Consider the following 19,631-nt stretch of genomic DNA (forward strand, 5'->3'; position numbering starts at 1 on the left):
TGAGCTGAAACAAGAGTGCAAAAGATCTGTTTTGGTACATAAGCGAAAAACACATTTACATTGGGTAAATAACCGAATATTGAAAGCCATTCAGGAGAAAGACGAACTCTGGAAACGATGTCGAAAGCATCCAGAAGACGAAGCATTGAAGAGTCTTTACCGAAACGCACGAAACAAAGTTACAGCAATGATGCGCTGTTCCAAGAGAAGCTACTTTAGCAGTCAATTTTCCTTTTCACGAAATAAACCAGCTAAGATGTGGTCTCTAGTGAATGAGCTTAAGGGAATCAAGTCCAGCTCCTACTTAGACCCGATACTAAAAGGTTTCGGTGCTCCATTGCAAGCGGTGGCTAATAATTTCAATGTATCATGTTCTGCATTGGTAACCGATATGGGAACGCCCCTTAATCTGCCGAACCTTATCGCAGCTAGCAGTTCAGTATCAGATTCAGCACTTCTTCCTTCGATGGCTGAAGATGACTTGCTTCGATTACTTTGTCGGTCATGAAGGAACCGCGCTCAAGGCTTAGATGGAATATCAGCTGAAGATATAATACGTAATATCACTGTGCTAGCTAGGCCGATTCTTTTTATTTTGAACAGTATTCTAGACACGTGTGTTGTACCCGATGCAATGAAGAGGGCATGTGTTATTCCGATATTTAAGGGTGGAGATGCGTCAAAACCAGAAAACTACCGCCCCATATCCGTACTTCCTTTCTTAGCACAACTGCTAGAAAGGCATGTTCTTGAGGCTATGGACAGCTTTGTTCGTAAGCACAACATTTTATCGCCCTCGCAGTACGGCTTTGTACAAGGCAGCGGTACGCAGAAACTTTTTGAAACTTTGTCAGACATTTTACACGAAACATTTGAACAAAACCAGGTGGCTTGTGGGCTCTTCTTGGATATATCAAAAGCATTCGACTCACTTAACCACCGTATTCTATGCAGTAAACTTTACAACTGTGGCTTTCGGGGACATTTTCTAGATTTTTTTAATAGTTTTCTTTCGAATCGCTCTCAAATTGTTTGCTTGCATGATGTACACAGCACACTGCGGTACCTGACAGCAGGAGTGCCACAGGGTTCAGTGCTTTCACCACTTTTATTTAACTTATACGTGTGTGACTTGGGACAGGTAATTGGGACAACCACTATTTTTCAATACGCGGACGACACTTTGCTTGTCTCAAGACACATGGAATATGAAAGGGCTTTTGATCTGCTTCAAATCGACGCGGTTAATGTCATAGACTGGTGTAAAAGTAATCAAATAAGAGTTAACTCGAGAAAAACGCAATTAGTCTGTTTTAGAAATCCTTTAAAAGTTATTGATGCCACGTTGCCTGTCATTTTGCATGGGTCCGATTGTTGGAATTGTGACTGTACACCGATTAAATGTGTTGATAGTATTAAATATTTAGGAGTTCACTTTGATAATGCTTTATCATGGAATGTTCATATGGCTTCCATTTGTGCAAAACTTCGACGAGCTGTCTGCTTACTTTACCGCGTCCGAAGCTATGCTCCTATTAAAATAAAGAAAATGATCGTTCATGCACTAGCCTATTCGCATATAAGATATGGTATCTGTTGTTTCTTTAATTCCAGTAGCTTTTGGAAAGCCAAGGTAAACAGGTTATTAAAATATTCTAAAAAGTGTAGCCTACAACACAAACATTGATACGGCTAACTTGTTCAGGTCCTTGGAAATGCCGAATTTTCATTCAGTGTTCCTTTCTGTTGTGCCGCGATATTTCAGGAATGAAAATTTGCGCGTACCTGCTAAAAAACACATGAATCTACGCAATCCCTCCAGATATGTTGTTCCTCGGACAAGAACTAATTATGGTAAAGAGCAACGAAAGTATTATATTCCGAATTTGTTTAATGAACTCCCCACTTCAGTACTGGAGCAACGAAGTTTATCCGGCTTAAAGAACGCCTTAAAAAAGGGGACATAAAAATATATTCTCGTATAAAGCTAACCTTTATTTGTGTCTGTGTGAGCATTATGATTGGTTTAGACTTTAAACTAATGTTATCTCGCGGTTTTTCTTTAGAAAACAGTGTCTATTCATGTTATAGTGTGATGTGTTTACTTTGACAATGCCATATAGCACCTTTTTCACTTTGTTTAGCGTTTTCTTGGTAATTTGTTTGTAAGTGTTATTAAAATTGGTGAAGAGCTTTAGTTTATATTTGGGAGCATTAGTTATGCTCGAGAACCTGTTAAAGTGATTTTGCCGCGACTGTTAGACCTCTGCCACAGAAGCCCTTGGAAGGCTTCGGCAGACCTCACAAAAAATACATGTACCAAAGAACTCGCCATAAAGCATATTATTATTATTATTATTATTATTATTATTATTATTATTATTATTATTATTATTATTATTATTATTTGCATGTTTCTTTATCCACAAACACTCGGTCGTTAACGCATTCCATATCTGAGTCAGCTTTTCTTCCGAAATTTTCGAAGTGTGATCTGGAAGAAATTATTTTCAGTTTCCGTCCTAACAAGCCCACTGGATATGATGGAGTATCATTACACATCATCCGAAGGAATTTCAATGTTCTGGCAGATATTATTCTTCATATACTGAATGGGTTTTTGGAAGGTGATGAAATTCCGGCATGCCTAAAAACGGCAGTTGTTTTACCGCTACATAAGTCAGGGAAGAAAGATAAGATTGAAAACCATCGGCCAATTTCTATCTTACCGGTTATTGCTCAGGTCTTAGAAAAATTTCTTTTCCACACTATGTCTTCTTTTCTTAACAAATTTTCTATTCTGATCGATCGCCAGTTTGGTTTTGTTTCTGGGCGCGGTACTGTTGCACTGCTTGAAGAATTTGCAGACGACCTGTTCTCGGCATTCGATCAGAATCTTTTCACGTGTGCTCTCTTCTTAGACGTAGCGAAAGCGTTTGACACCCTGAACCACCAAATCTTGTTAAGTAAACTGTATTTTTTGGGATTTCGTGGACCCTTTTACAACATTCTCAAAAATTACTTGAGCAACCGATTTCAAGTGGTCGCTAGTGATGATAAGGGCGTTTTCAGTTCTAAGTTGTCGCTGAATGCGGGTGTACCGCAGGGGTCAATTTTATCACCATTGTTGTTTAACATCTTCGTTAATGACTTTCCTTTGGCGATTTCCAAATGTTCTGTGTTCCAGTATGCTGACGACACTGTGTTACTAGCAAAATATCTATCTTACAAAATGTCAACTGAAATGTTGCAAAACGACGTGTACAATGCGATGCTTTGGTTCAGTAACAATGGAATGGCTGTCAATGCCCAAAAAACACAACTGGTATGTTTTCGCTCTCCACTCAAGACTACTGTGATTAACTTGCCTCTCTACTTACATAAGTCTGTGTTCCTTGTAAGTGTACTCCTATTCCATACGTAGATTGTGTTAAATATCTTGGAATATTTTTCGATAGCAACTTATCATGGCAACATCACTTATCACTCATTTGTTCAAAACTGAGGTCAGTCGCTTGGCTGATGTTTAATATGAAAAGTATTGCGCCTCTCTCTGTAAAAAAATTGATTGTGCATGCATTGGGTTATAGTGTATTGAGATATGGTATTACGGTCTTCGGATTCTGTTCGGATCGTTGGAGATGCAGGGTAGACGTGATTATAAAAAATATCCTTATAAATGTTGCCTACAATTCCCAAACAGTAACAGCTGCAAATATCTTCCGTGAACTTGGTCTGCCTAATTTTCATTCTTTGCTCGTTGAAACAGTTGTCATAAAACACTTTTGGACTTCCGCTTTCAAACAAAAAAATACCTCCACAAGGGAACTTCGTAAACACGTCCGCTATATGGTTCCTCGTTCATCCACAAAGTATGGTGCGGCCAGACGCTGTGCATATGTGCCGGACATGTTTAACAAGTTACCGAATGAAATTTTTAACGCTACTTCAAAAAGCATGCTGAAAGAACTATTGAAGGAGTCATGGTGAAACTAACTTCCACAATACTTTGGCATCATAATTTTCACTGCTTCAACTTCTGTTTCACGTAGAATAACCAAATGTTATCTTATTTTTTTCTGGTCATTTTTTTTCTTTGTCTTTCTGTCTCATCAACATCTTTTTATTTGCCGTTTGTATTATGTTCATGGCACGGTCCTACAAGCCAATTGAGGCTTAGATCGGCATGTTTGTGTTGCTCTGTATTTTTTGGTGAATAAACTTTATTATTATTATTATTATTATTATTATTATTATTATTATTATTATTATTATTATTATTATTATTATTATTATTATTATTACCCGTGCAGGGAAAGCCTGTAAAATTTAAACCATGCAAGAGTGCTCGTCGTGTCCACGTGGAGCACAGCAAAAAAAGAAAAGAATGCGCCTTAATGAAGAGGCACATAGTGTCGAAACGTCAAAGAACACAAGCGCTTCATTAGGGCCTCATGTGTGCGTAGATAAAAGAGAACGTGCGCTGTCCTCAGGCGTAGTAGCCGTTGATAAATCCAGCTATGACAAGCAGTACGAGTCCGTTGACGATGCACAGACTGCGTGGAACGTCGTCCTCGCGTACTGCCTCCGCTGCACGGGCTGCTTCCTGGGATGGGCTCAAGCGCGGTGGTGGCTCTCGGGAGCTCTCGGCAGCACGGCAAGCCCAGAGCAAGAACTCACAGAACGATGTCTTCTCAGCTGCTACCCCAGGCACCGATGCTGTGAGTGAAAAGGCGGTGTCAACCCTAGGCAACACCTCCTGTTCACAATGCAACTTTCATACGAAATTCTACAACAAATTGCTCAAATAAATTAAGAAAAATCCTTCCGGTCAGGTCGCGACTAACAGTGTTCAACTATATTCTCGTTTTCAAGCAAATGGTTCCAACTAGAGGAACGTAAAACACAACTGTAGTTCTATTAGCTTACTTTCAGTAATGTATAAAATATTCACCAAGATAATTTCTAGTAGAATCAGGGCAAAACTTGACTTCAGTCAACCAAGAGAACAGGCTCACTTGAGGAAGGAATATTCAACAATGAATCACATCGATGTCATCAATCAAGTAATCGAGAAATCTGCAGAATACAATAAATATCTGTATGTGGCTTTCATAGATAATGAGAAGGCATTTGATTCAGTGGAGATACTAGCAGTCATAGAGGCATTGTGTAAGCAAGGAGTTCAGGAGGCATACGTGAATATCTTGTCAAATATCTACAAAGATTTCAGAGCTACCTCGGTTCTCCACAAGAAAAGTAGAAAGATACCAATCAAGAAAGGAGTCAGTCAAGGAGACAGAATCTCTCCAATGCTATTCACTGCATGCTTAGAAGAAGTATTCGAGCTCTTAAGACTGCGAAGGCTTAGGAGTGAGGATCAATGGCGAATATCTCAGCAACCTTCGGTTTACAGATGACATTGTCCTATTCAGCAACAATGGGGACGAAATATAACAAATGATTCAGGACGTTAACCCAAAAGTGTAAGAGTGGGGTTGAAGATTAATATGGACAAGACAAAGATAATATTAAATAGCCTGGCAAGGGAACAAGAATTCAGGATCGCAGGATCGCCAGTCAGCCTCTATAGTCTGTAAAGGAGTACGTTTATCTATAAGTCAATTACTCACAGGGGACCCTGATCACGAGAAAGAAATTTACAGAAGAATAAAATTGGGTTGGAGTGCATACAGCAGGCATCGCCAAATCCTGACTGGAAGCTTACCAGTGTCGTTGAAAAGAGAAGCGTACAGTCATTGCATTCTCCCGGTGCTAACATATGTGGCAGATACTTGGAGGTTAACAGAAAGGCTCTTGAACAATATAAGGAACGCACAAAGAGCGATGGAACGAAACATGTTAGACCTAACATTAAGTCACAGGAAGATAGCGGTGTGGATCAGAGAGCAAACGGCGATAGCCGATATTCTAGTTGACATTAAGCGGAAGAAATGGAGCTGGGCAGGCCATGTTGTGCTTACGAAGGATAACCGGTGGACCATTAGCGATACCAATAGAAGGGAAGCGCAGTCGAAGACCGCAGAAAACAAGGTGGTGTTGCATCCTGAATCGGCCGGGCTCATTCTTTGGCTGTTTCGATTGAGGCAGGCCCTTTCTTCGGCGTCGCCCAAACGGCGACAGTGCCCGACACCTTCAGTGATGGGCAAACAAGCTTCTGAAATCGGCAGTGCGCACCTTTACATTAGGTTAACCTTTACATTAGGTTATTAACGCCTTGCCTTTGTTAATATGGGGCGATACAACACAAAAAAATTTAAACTCTTTGTTTCTCTTGCAGAAGACAGCCATTAGAGCAATTGCGAACCTAGGTTACTTAGAAAGTACAGGCCAGTATTGGAATGATTTCAGGATATTATCTATATTTCAGTTAAAGACTTTGCGGCTAGCGCTCGAGATATATCATGCAATTCATAATGACCCTAATTTTCTTCCCACAGAGACTTCCCTAAACCCATACAACCTTCGACATATCGCAATAAAAGCACCAAAAGTAAGAACAAATTACGGCTTCAAGACCCTTAAACATCAGATGATTGCCTTTTTGAATGAAAATAACGTTTTTCAGCATCTTATCTATGACTATAAAAATCCAACAGCCTACAAGAGAAAAATTATACAACTATTAATGACATAATGGGTCTTCTCCCTTGGTGGGTACGTGTGCTGTGTCAAGGAGGCTGCTTATTTTTGTTTATGCCCACCTTATGTTGTTAACCCTGCGTTTTTTTTTCTCCTCTCCTGTGTCGGGCGCCATTGTACTCCCTCGGGCACCTGACATGGGAGTGGCTCTGAGCTTTGCTTTTCTTTATGACCATATATTGATTTTTGCTTTTGTTTTGTTATTATGCCAACAAGTGTTGCCACATATGCTCCGTTGCTAATGTATTGATTGATTTACTTTTCATTTTGTTTGTAACCCCTCCGAGTGCAACATGCCTACAATGGGGAGAAGGCCCTCGTCAGGCATTGTGCCTTTTGGCCTCCTTCCTGGAGTGTATTCACTTCAAATAAAGAATATTATTATATTATTATTATATGTATAGGGACGAGAACTGGAAATAAATCTATTATTGAAAGTTAGCGCTGTGTGTCAAATGTGCCTTTTTCTGTTGTCCCTGCCATTCAGCTGGCGCTAGAACAAAATAGAGGATGTCATACCAGCAAGCCCCTGTTCCTAACCTAATTATCCTCAGCTTGTCTTCCTGCAAGCCCATTAAACCTGAAACTACCATTTTGTGCACCCGACTGCAGAATAGAGCACTGCACGGGTCGATTTTTTCAGCCCTGGCCCGGCCCCGGCCCGTTTTTACGTTGGGCTGCCGGCCCGAGCCCGACCAAAAGATTTATGGTGAGACCCGGGCCTGGCCCGGGCCTGGAAATAATCTACGTTACCCGCCCGGCCCGGCCCGAGCCCGGATCGAAACCGGCACGCACCCGGCCCGAGACCGAAAAAGATCACCGAGAGGCATTAAAAAATAAAATAAAGAAGAGAATGAAAGTAATTTATTCTTAATGGCATACATACATCTCAAATGCCAAATTATGAACACCATTTGAGCGGTATGAACACAAATACCAGCGCGCGAAGTAGTACCAATGACCCTACCGAGCAGTATCGCCAGCAGTTTGCAACGGCGCGACCTTGATGCTGCCCAATCCACTTCTATCGCAGCGCCGCCACAGTATTTTTCCACGTCGGGCGCCTCAGTGCAAAGCATGCGCCGCCCCAGCCGCTCGTCCCACTCAACCGTATTCTAGTACACCATAGCCGAAGCGCAGCCACGACCGGTCGTGAGCGCAGCGCATGGATGGAGTAAATTTTGAAAGAAAGCTTCTCGTTCCTCCATGGTGCAGCGTAATGGGCTGCTGCTAGGCGGCCGGTTGAGAACATGCGTGCAATCATGGATGGACGCAGTGCCATATTTCAGCCACGTGACGAATTATCTTATCTTACCAGTCATCGTTTTACCGATTCGCCTTTGAAGAATCAGCAAGTCGTGAACGCGCTTGCACCGCGCTGAAAGCATTAGCTAGATTGATTTAGGTAAGGAATACAATGGCATCTTTTGGTTTGAGGCGACTTCTGTCTTTCTGGATTTTTAAATTCTGTTCGAACAGCGCAAAATACGACGGATGAAGAAAAGGGAAGTACACAAGGGTATAGCACTGCTAGCTTCCAGCTGCGCCGTGGCAACAGGTTTTTTAGAGTCTAGACACGAGAGGAGAACTCGCTGAACGTTACATGCACACCACCAGAAAGTGGGAGCCCGGCCTGGGCCCGCCTCAAAATACCCAAGCCCGTCCCGGGCCCGGGTCAAAAAGCACAAGCCGTGCCCGAGCCCGGCCCGAGCCCTTGAAAAAACTGCTCTACCCGGCCCGGCCCGGCCCTTTCGGGTAAGCCTGAGCCCTTGCAGTGCTCTAGTGCAGGATACTTCACCCGATCCTGGCGAGAATGACCTGCACCGTGGAACATGCCTTCAGTCAGCTCCTTTATAAGTAAAAGGACAGGCCTACGAGCTTAGCTGCCATGATGTAGCCCAGGAAACTGTCTCTGCTTCGGAACTTGAACTTTTTTTTTGTTTTGACTTGGACGGAGACCACAATTTCATCATTATGACACACAACACATTAACAAGTTCAAAATCAGGTTAATGTCTTTACCCGCATGATTTTGCTGACAAAAACTGATGAAAGGAGGCTCAATGTTATCAGCGACCATATCCAGGGGACATGTTCAAGAAGTTTGAAACCCATTTGAAGAACTTCAAGAAGTTGGAAACGTTGAGCAAGCTTGAGGCCTAGTCACATCAAGAAGTTTAAAACCCATTTGCAAACTCTTACAATCACAAGGCAAACTTCTACTTTTGCTTGTGAAAATACCATGCACTTCTTACTTCAAGGAATAGTGCCAATTTTTTTAAACTGTAGTCAGCACAACAGCTGTGGTGTACACTGCAGGTAAAATTTTGGATAAATGTAACGAAAGAAAGGCTGAACAGGGCATTTAAAACTAATGACAATTTCGTGTTTTGGAAAGTATGAAATTTTTGTAAATGCAGCTTCTGTCAGCTTGCAAACTGATATCTCGAAATATCAGTTAAATTGAAATCTTTTTCTGGCTCGGTGTCAACTCTATGCACCTCTAATACTGAAATGCATTAGCGCTGTGCTCCAGATATCTCTGAATCTTGACTACGAAAATATAGAGGAAAGGTCATCACCCACAGGTTCCCATACTTTGTGCGCAGCTGCGATATCGCTAAAAAGTGAGAAGATGGCAAGTTAGTAGGAAATTTCACTTCATTCTACGCCACTCTTATCCTCCACTGTTCACGGCCGGCTGCGATCTCAATGATAATCCGGACGGAGTGTTCCTCTGAACCCTGACAAGGCGCAATGAGCACGTGCATGCATGCTCAAGTATAAATGCACTGAAAGAGTGTGCTGGTCAAGTTAAGGGCCACGATTTTGTAGCAATGCGTTTTCTGATGCCGTTTCTAATCACGCTTCGCCAGTGGTCATGTAGTGATGCTGCGCCCGCGTTAACAGTAAGGGATAAGACATCCAAAAACGATGGATAAAAAAAATCACCGGCCCCTCCCCTGTCGAGAAAATGGGGGTAAGCGAAGCTTGGTCGTGCTTTTTTTAGGCATAATTGTCTATATACAATCAAGTATACCTACGTGTCGTGTCGTGTGTCGTATGTGTATCTGATCTTGTCGTGTGTGTATCTGACCCTACGTCAGGGTAACATTCCGAAGCCGTCGCCTCGGGATTCTCTGCTCATTGCTGACGGTGTGCTTCGGCTTCATAAGCCCTCGCCTCAGGATCGTCGGCACTTCGCTGACGGCCAGCGTCGGCTAGGGAAGCCCTCACGCTAGAATCGGAACGTCGACTACGAGCCCTTTCCCGAGCGAGTTTATGCCGGCGTTCATCAAACACAGTTTGCTCCCTTGCAGAGCACACCACGCGTGGCCTTCCCATCTGCTCGCCGAAACTGATCTGAGGCGAGGGAAGCCCGGAGGAGCGCGCGCCAACCCATTTTCCTTCCATGTCCCTAGGCCTCGCGACACACCAAACGAACATGAGTTGTCGCGCGCCTATCACGTGATCACGCGCGTAGCATATCCAATGCGGGTGTGCGCCGAACATGATTTCTTTCTTTTATTGCGATAGCAATTATATCGACACTTCAACCGGATTTCTGCCGTCGCCGTCGTCGTCGCAGTCGCCATGAGGTTCCGTATAGATAAAATCTTCGCCGCGCGTCGTATGCCCGAGCGGAAGCGTGCGGGGGACGCGGAGGGAGGCGGGGCGACGCTGCGCTCCGGCACCAAAGGCCTATCTTGCAACCGGGCGAAGGGGAACTTTCTAATCAATCTCCCACGCGCAAGCAAGGAAGCGGGAAGCCAGCGCCGGAGGAAGCGGGGGGGGGGGGGCACTTCTACTCTGCCAACAACCGCGCTCGTCGCTCGCCCGCACCATCTCTTACCTCCACACGGCTTTTACCTTTGTATGCGCGCTGCATTCGCCGCTCAGTTTCCGTTGAAGCGATAGACCGCACGTAGTACCTTCTCCCGCTGCGGCGAATGCGCTTGCTGCCAGCGTTTTGACAGTCGTTGTCTGCAGTCATTCAGTGTTATCTATTCATGTTTGCTTGTGCCCGCTCACAACACGCTTGTTCATTTAGTTAGTAATAGTCGGGCCACATTTTCCAACGCACGCTACACATGCAATGCTGCCCGGATCGGCAGTGCAGCTGTACAGGTGTGTCCCTTGGCACGCGCGTCCCACGGGAAGCGCTTTTCGTCAACACCACCGTTTCACACGCGCCTTCTCGTGGTCATCGAGTCTCTCTTCATGTCGGTCTACTTACGCCGCAGCACACCTGCTTACTTAATCAGCTCATGTTTACTACAATTCATATTACTACCAAAGCCGCTCACCTTACTTCGTATGACATTGCTGTGTTGCTATCGCATTCATTGCTTCGCCCTTAGGGCGAAACTGTGACACTTTTCTTTCTCTATTTCTTTCTGTCTTCCTTCCTTCCTTTCTTTCTTGTCCCTGGTATGTGCCATTGGGCTTGGACAGTTTCTGCACTATCACCAGGATCGGCCCACTTTTCAGCTTGACAGCACCACCGCCGACACTTGTGAGCCTATCAAGCTTCGCTTAAGAAGCCGGCAGATCACACGCCCTGCGGGAATCGATGTTATGCGAAGCAGTGTGCGGGGAGCCTACCAAGTTAACGAAACGACCGTGAGATCACCAAGACGTAGACGGCTGTTTCATGACCTACATGACATGCTTGTCATGACATTCTTGTCATGCCATTTATGTCATCAGTCCTCAGGAGTCCTTTTAGCTACACCTAAGAGACTTTAAAGCGAAAGCCTTAGTCATGCTCATGGTGATGACTTCGATCGTAGAAAGGGAGAGAAAGAGAGAGACGAAGAGAGAGAGAGAAAGAAAGAAAATCACCACGAAGGTCAGATACACACACGACAAGCTTCGCTTACCCCCATTTCCTCGACAGGGAAAGGCCTGGTGATGTTTTTTAACTGCGAAACATTTCTTGGCGAATATTTGCAACTTGGAGAGCATCAATCAATCAATCAATCAATCTATCTATCCATCTATCTATCTAGCTGCCTACGTCTTGGTGCTCTCATGGCTATTCGTTAACTTGGTATGTACCAAAACTGGCATAGTATGACAAGATAGTATGACGAACAAAAATTATAGGTCATGACATTGTAATGAAGCAGAAGCGCCCCTGTGTATATGCCGACTGTAGCGGAAGACGACGCACCAGGCCGTGATCACGAGTGAACCCCGTGCTACGGACAGCCCTTGCAGTGCCTTCTTATACCTGCATTCCAGCAACGTTATCAACGACAATAAACCTCGTCGCATTTGGTGGAGGTTGCTGAGATCCTTCGCCTCTTCGTGGAGCTCCGCACTCGAACCCTAACAACAACATTGTCCTGCACTATGCCTGATCCCGCCACCTCGTTGCCTGCACCACCGGCTGCCACTGTCGTCTGCGCCGGCGTCCCTCGTCAACGCGACCCACCCATTTTCAGTGGTACCACCGAACATGACGTGGAAGACTGGCTCTCACCGTACGAACCTGTAAGTGCCCATAACAAATGGGACGACCAGTCTATAAGCTGACCCACGTGCCTTTCTGCCTCACCGACGTAGCCAAACTGTGGTTCTTCAACCACGAATCCGACTTTACAAGCTGGTCATCGTTTAACCCCCTTTTTGCCGAAGTGTTTCATCACACAGCTGTGCGTAAGCTACACGCTGAACAGTCTATAAGCTGTCTATAGCGTCTGTAACAGCGTCTACGCCAGTGCGCACAGCTGCCCAGCCGGAGAGACATTCCCCAGCTACATTGATGATGTTCTCGATTTGTGCAGGCGGGTAAATACCAGAATATCAAAGGATGACAAGATCAAGGATATCCTCAAGGGGATCGAGGACGGCGCATTCCGGATGTTGCTGGCAAAAAGCCCAACTCGCGTATCCGTCCTCATTAACCTATGCCAGAGCTTTGACAAGCTGCGCCGCCAACGTTCCATCGCCCGCCAGAACATTCAGCACGCCGATTCGATCTCGAGCATTTCGGCTTCTACCGATCTTCTGACATACTCAAACCTCTCGCAGCATATATCAAAGGTTTAACGGTTGGATATCAAAGATAGCACTTTACCGCAATTAGTTGATTTTGTTCATGATGTCGCTTCTAACTTAGACGTAGGTAAACAAGTGGATGCCATCTTTATTGACTTCTCTAAAGCTTTTGACTCTGTGATTCATTCTAAACTACTGGTAGAACTATTCAACAATTGGATAGCCAGTTGGATAGTTGGATTTATTGGATAGCCAGTTTTATTCATTGTCGCTCTCAATTTGTGTCTTTCAATTCAGTGGAATCAACTCCTGTTGACGTCACATCAGGCGTTCCTCAGGGATCCGTATTAGGCCCTCTATTATTTCTCATATATATTAATGATTTGCCTTGTAGCACCTCAACTAAAATCAGGCTTTATGCAGATGACTGTGTATTATACGAATCTATTAACTCCATTGATGACCATCACCGTCTTGCACAGTCTCTTATGTCTTTCTGCACTTGGCGCAAAACGTGGCAAATGAACGTCAACTGTAGTAAAACAGTCGTGATGTCGTTTGCCAATAGACAGAGCTCCCTCTCATTCGATTATTATTTAGATGGCATCCCACTTAAAAGAGTTTCTCAATATAAATACTTAGGAGTCATTCTAACAGAGCATCTTTAAAAGTGTAAACACATCGTATATATAAATGGGAAAGCCCTAAAAAAATTAGGTTATTTGCGCCGCACTTTATCTAAGACCCCTCGCGATACTAAACTGTTGTTATATAAAACGTTAATTCGGCAATGTTCCCACTCCTGCTATAGCCCTGTATTGGGCTGCAGTATATGTAAATAAATAAAGTAAATAAATAAATAAATAAATTTGATTAGCGGAGAGGTGGCCAGCCAGCTCTTGCCGCTGCCTCACAGCGACGCACCTGCGGCAGCTATGACTCCAACGCTACAGAAGCCATCGGGAATCAGATATTTGAAGCGCTTCCTGCAGCTCCCACCCAATCCTATGAGTGTGCCGCTGTCCTATACCAACTTTACCCCTCATCCTACGTCGTTGCCACTCAGTTACGCAGCCGTGGTTGCATGGCCACCTGTCCCGACTAAAGTCCCTATATAAGAAAAGTACCGCCATCTACTCTTTCCTCCGCCGCCTCCTCTCCTAAAGCGCTTGCTTTTTTCTTTACTTTTTGCTTGCGAAAGCCAAGTCGATTGTGGCGCACCTAGAAAGTCCACGTTGAAGCTTTCAGGCCGGGCGCGCGCCGCCGCCGGCGACTGCGGCTGCGCAGAGGACTTTCAACATGGCTCTGACGCGGAAAAAAAGAAAATATAAAGAAGTGAAAAGCGCGCGCTATCATCGTCCAATCGGAGATACAGGAGAGAGAGAAGCGGCGTTTATCAAAGGATGGCGGTACTTTTCTTATATAGGGACTTTAGTCCCGACAGCTTCCTTTTCATTGCCGATGCGTCCGGCTTCATTTACAGTTGCCCGACCGTCACCGCAGTTTTAGGGGCGAAGTACCTTAGGGCCGAGCCTTGTCCCTCCCTTGTCGTCGTCCGTAGCTCTGCTTTGCATGCTGTCGCTAGGGGCGCTGCAGTGCACAAGGGCGTAAAACCCCTCTATATAAAAAGTAGCGGCACTGTCCTCCTCCGCATTCCCTCCTCCTCGTTTCTCCTCTCTTTCGCGCTCCTTTCTAGACCGTGGCGCCGCCTACACCGCTTGAGACACGTGCACTTGTTTATATTTCATCATTGATCGCTTTTCACTGGCTAACAAATGTTAAACGTTACGGCTCGGCGCAGGACGCACCTGCATGACTCGGAAGTTTCTCGAACGTTATCGATGCGTCAATCCGTTGTCTGTTGTTACCGACGCTTATGTAATCTGATTGAGTGTCGCGAATTGCGCAGTATTTTCTGGAAGACACGCGGGCACCACGGATTACTGTCGAACCTTCGATGACTCATGTATGAAAGCCGACGCGTTTCGCCGCTGATCAGATTTTGACGATCGCGACTGTGTTCGCCGCTATCGTTGTGCTCCTTGCCAGTCGGTAGACACTTCTCGGGCGAAAATGGCGATGGAGCGCAATTGTAAACAAACGCAGCCAGCGCCCGGCGGCGCGACGGCCCACGTGATGCCATTAGGCCAATACCGACGCGGCGTCCGCCTCGGACAGGGCGTGCGAGGAGAAGGCGGCATTCTTCAAAGCGTGTCGCTACTTTTTATATAGAGGGGTTTTACAAGGGCGTTCGTTCCCGACGCGCGCTCTTTCTCCCTTCAGCCATGGATGATAACGGTCGCTTCTGATAACGGCGCATCACGTATGGATGAAAAGGCGAGAGTGGTGGCTCAACTGCAAGCAGAGTCGAGGGCTCGGAAAGCTGCTGCAGCACGGCGACGTAGGCAACAAGCGGACCCGGAGTCTAGGGCGCGGGAAGCTGCAGCAGTACGACAATGCCGGCAAGCGGACCCGGAGCTGAGGGCTCGCGAAGCTCGCGATTGAAACGAGCATCGGCGCCACCAACGTCAGGTAGAGAACGCTTCCGGCGTTTTGCCGCCGCTTCCCGCGCTTTCGCCGCCTTTAGGTCCGCTTGCCGGCGTCGGGGGATTCACGGTTAACTGAATGATCCCCCGGTGCTTCGCCCACTCATCATCATTCACTTCGTGGATATGCGGTGTTTTTTTTTTCGTCCAACCGAGACGTGACGCACTCAAAACAACCGGCCTGTCTGCTTCGTCTGCGGTATTGTTGGCCATGTGGCGCGCTTTTGTCGCCGCCACGCCTCAACTACGCATACCTCCTTTGAAACGCCCAGCTACGCACCACAATATGCCGCCACGCCTCCATTTTCACCGCGACGTCTTGACAGTGATCGACGTTCGAAAACTCGGCGTTCCCCTCCCCTCGGCGGCGTTCGATTTCGACCCTGCGTCGTCGAGCTCCCACTAAAGAGGGAAATTGAATGGTGCAGTTCCTGAGGCAAGAACTGCAAATACATCGACGTTCTCAAGACCTCAATTTTTGCCTCAAGATGTTATTACCGTTTTTGTGGAGGCAGTACCCGCAGTGGCGCTAGCCGACACCGAGTCCGCCGTTTCCGTCATTCACGGGAACCTTCCTCGCAAACTAGGCAAATTGACTGCAGCTCTCTCTGGCCTGGTGCTCGCCACTGCCAGCGCGCAGTGAATTCACCCTTCAGCTATATGCACGGCCCGTATCGTCATCAACCAAGTTCTCTACATAATCGAGTGTTTTGTGCTACCATCGTGTTCTCACGACCTCATTCTTGGTTGGGATTTCCTGTCACGTCATCATGCTTTCGTTGACTGTTCGCGTGAAGAAGTGTCGCATTTACACTATGTGAATCACTGCTGACTGGCTCTCTTCACTTTGCCGACAAACTCATTGTTCATGCCGACACAACCATACCCCCCGAGTCGTCGATGGCTGTTGTCCTCTCACCTGCTCCCGAATCTGACGCCACTGTAGTGTTCCCGCCTTCCGATGTGGTGGCTGAGAGCAAGGGCATTGTTCTTCCGTTTGCCGTGCTCACTATAACATCTGGGTCAACTGTGATGCTGGTCACCAACTACTACGAGTGCCCGATCAGCCGACTGCATGGAGAGGCCCTAGGATACTTTCAGGCGGTCGAGTACATTGACGATCTCGATGTCCCTACCGACTACCACCATTGTTACGTTGACGCCATCACTTCTGCCTCATACTCATCGCCTTCAGTGGCTTTTGACAACGCCATCGACCCTGCTCTTTCCTTATCTCATCGCTGCCAACTTTTCACTCTCCTTCACAAGTGTCTCTATTCCTCCGACTGTCATCAAACGTCATTGGGCCATGCCACCGGTGTTTCTCACACCATCGACACTGGTTTCCCACTCCCCCTTGCGACAGCGCCGGTATCGTGTCTCCGCCGAAGAACGCCGAATCATCACGGAGCAAGTCGCTGACATGCTCAAACGTAGAGTCATTTGTCTTTCTCAAAGTCCTTGGTCTTCGCCTGTCTTCGCCTGGTAAGAAAAAAAGATGGCTCCATTCGCTGTTGTGTCGACTACAGACGCCTAAACAATATAACGAAAAAAGACGTTTATGCACTGCCTCGGATCGATGACGCTCTCGACTGCTTGCAAGGCGCAGAATATTTCACTTCCTTGGTTCTGCACTCCGGGTACTGGCAAGTTCTAAGGGCCGAACCTGACCATCCGAAAACAGCATTCGTTACACCCGATGGCCTCTATGAGTTTAACGGCATACCTTTCGGGTTGTGCAACGCGCCTGCTACTTTTGAGCGTATGATCGATACCAGCCTTCGCGGCCACAAATGGAAGACCGGTTTATGTTGCCTTGACGACATCGTCGTCTTGTCAACCGATTTTCCGACACAGCTCGCTCGCCTGTATGACATTTTGACCTGCCTCGCCTCTTCCGGCCTACAGCTCAACCTGAAAAAGTGCGTTTTGCTGTAAGCAAGCTAACCATCTTGGGTCACGTTGTCTCAAAAGACGGCGTCCTCCCGGGCCCAGACAAGCTACGCGCCGTTGCAGACTTCCCTATGCCCACGTCTATCAAAACCCTCAGAAGTTTTATTGGCTTATGTTCCTATCTTCGTCGCTTCGTACGCAATTTCGCATCCATCATGGCGCCCTTGACAAGTTTACTCTCCACCAGTAACGGCATAGCAGCTTCGTCACCTTAATGTGATGCAGCATTTCAGCAGTTGCGCCGCTTGTTGACCTCACCACCGATTCTTTGCCACTACGACCCCGCTGCTCTCACAGAAGTTCACACTGACACCAGCGGAGTTGGCCTTGGTGCGGTCTTAGCGCAACGGAAAGTTGGCTATGATGAACACGTCGTCGCTTATGCGAACCGTACTCTAAAGAAAGCAGAATTAAATTATTCAGTCAAAGAAAAGGAGTGCGATCATCTGGGCACTAAGAAAGCTTCGCCCATACCTTTACGGCCGTTCTTTCGCCGTAGTTACTAACCACAATGCCATTGCTTGGCTTTCTTTCTTGAAAGACCCGTCGGGACGCTTGGGACGTTATGCGCTTCGCCTGCAAGAGTACATCCGCGTCATGTACCGCGCCGGTCGCAAGCACTCCGACGCTGATGCGCTCTCCCGCACTCCACAGACGCCTGATTTGGAGTCTTTGTCAGCTTCTTCGTCCGCCCTGTCACCATTGACCATCACGCACATGCGCTGACATGAGAGCAGCGCAAGGACCCAACACTTGTAATGTTACTTGACTACCTTGCCGCTCCGTCTGATGTCCCTTCGACACGAGCACTCCGTCGCCAAGCAACCCACTTTTCCGTGTGAGTCAACATTCTATATCGCCGAAACTATATGCCCGATGGTCGGAAATGGCTCCTTGCTATACCTCGTAACATGCGCTCTGACATCTGCTCATCTTTTCACGCTGATCCCCTAAGCGCTCATGCCGGCGTGCTCAAAACTTACACAAGGTTGCGTCAGCGCTATTAATGGCGAAGCATGTACAACTTTGTGCAAAAGTACTTTCAGTCTTGTACTACATGCCGACAAGGTAAGACACCTACACAGCGTTTCAGAGGACCGTTGCAGCCGCTACTATACCCGGTTCGTCCGTGTCAGGTTCGTGCGTTCGACCGCGTCGGCATCGACCCCTAGGCCCGCTTCCATGCAGCGGGTGGGGAAATCCGTGGAATATTGTCGGCGTAGATCACCTTAGGGCCCATTAACACTTGCGACTAGGCGAGGTCGCGTGACTGATTGCGACTGGCGACCAGAAAGCTACTCAAGACGAATGATGTTGACACTGACAAATGCGACCGTGGAGTCGCTAAACCGAAATGTCTCGCGATATGCCGTTCACGTCTGCTCGCAAATGTCATCGCCGCGTAAAATAAGCTGTCAGCGTATACGGACGTCCTGTTCCTTCGCATCTGATTGGTTCAGCTGTTCTGCGACTGCGGTCACGCGACTGAAAAATTGAGCAGTGAGCGATTGGCCCGAAACGGTTGCATTTTGAGAAAAGCAACCATTTGCGACTACTTGCGACTGGTCGCGTTGCGACTAACTTGGTCGCGCCACCTCGCCTAGTCGCAAGTGTGAATGGGCCCTTACTCGTTACGATGAGACTGCAGCTCTGCCGGCAGCGACCGCCCACGAAGTTGGTTTGTGCATCCTTCACAATTTTGTTTTTTCGCCACGGTGCTCCCGAGAAATACTGAGTGATACGGGCCATGTCTTCTTGTCGGAAGGCATCCAAGCCCTCCACGCTGAGTGCAGGATAATTAATCGAAAATAGACCGAGTACCGTCCCCAAACCAACGGTCTGACCGAGCGGTTCAATCGCGCAATTGGCGACATGTGGCGGATGTATATTTCACCCGACCACTCTAACTAGGACACCGTACTCTGCTTTGTCACGTTCGCATACAACACCGCGACGCAAGTGACTAATGGCTTTTCCTCATTTTCCCTTGTGTATGGCTGTGAGCTTCTATGCCTTTTGGACACCATACTGCCATACCAACCTGACGCTGCAGAGTATACTCCGCTTTCCGCAGTCGCCAAGTATGCTGAATATTGCCGTCAGCTGGCACGTGCCCTGACTAGCGAGACTCAAAACTTCAAGAGACACGACATGACCGTACTCATGAAGCACCACAAAACCATGCTCCTGGTTCGCTTGTTTGGCTTTGGATACCAGCCCACATTCCTAGCCTCTCTTCCAAACTCCTGGCGCGTCAACGGTCCGTACCGTGTCATCGATGCCACTTCACCGATCAACTACATCGTCGAGCCGCTCAGTGTCACCAGACCTGCGTCGTCGCGGGCGAGAGACAGTACATGTCAACCGCCAGAAACCGTATAACGACCCGCTCATCTTCTCTGTGCCCTGAGTCGCCAGGATGGCTATACGCTTCACTCCCGGGACATTGTAATGAAGCAGAGG

The 19,631-nt window shown here is 46.9% G+C and overlaps 1 protein-coding gene across 1 annotated transcript in view; it reads right to left on the reverse strand.

Annotated features, from left to right (window-relative positions):
• Positions 1-4,318: 4,318 nt before the first annotated feature.
• The window catches only part of LOC119444297 (sodium/glucose cotransporter 4-like), a 603,800-nt gene continuing 588,487 nt past the window's right edge, over positions 4,319-19,631 (reverse strand). Inside the window, exon 13 of the mRNA XM_049663258.1 lies at positions 4,319-4,719. Within this exon, the coding sequence (XP_049519215.1) occupies positions 4,490-4,719 (230 nt within the window). The 3' untranslated portion in view covers positions 4,319-4,489. The remainder of the gene's footprint in view (positions 4,720-19,631) is intronic.

This window comes from Dermacentor silvarum, chromosome 3 (genome assembly GCF_013339745.2).
Source record: "Dermacentor silvarum isolate Dsil-2018 chromosome 3, BIME_Dsil_1.4, whole genome shotgun sequence".
Classification (NCBI taxonomy): domain Eukaryota; kingdom Metazoa; phylum Arthropoda; class Arachnida; order Ixodida; family Ixodidae; genus Dermacentor; species Dermacentor silvarum.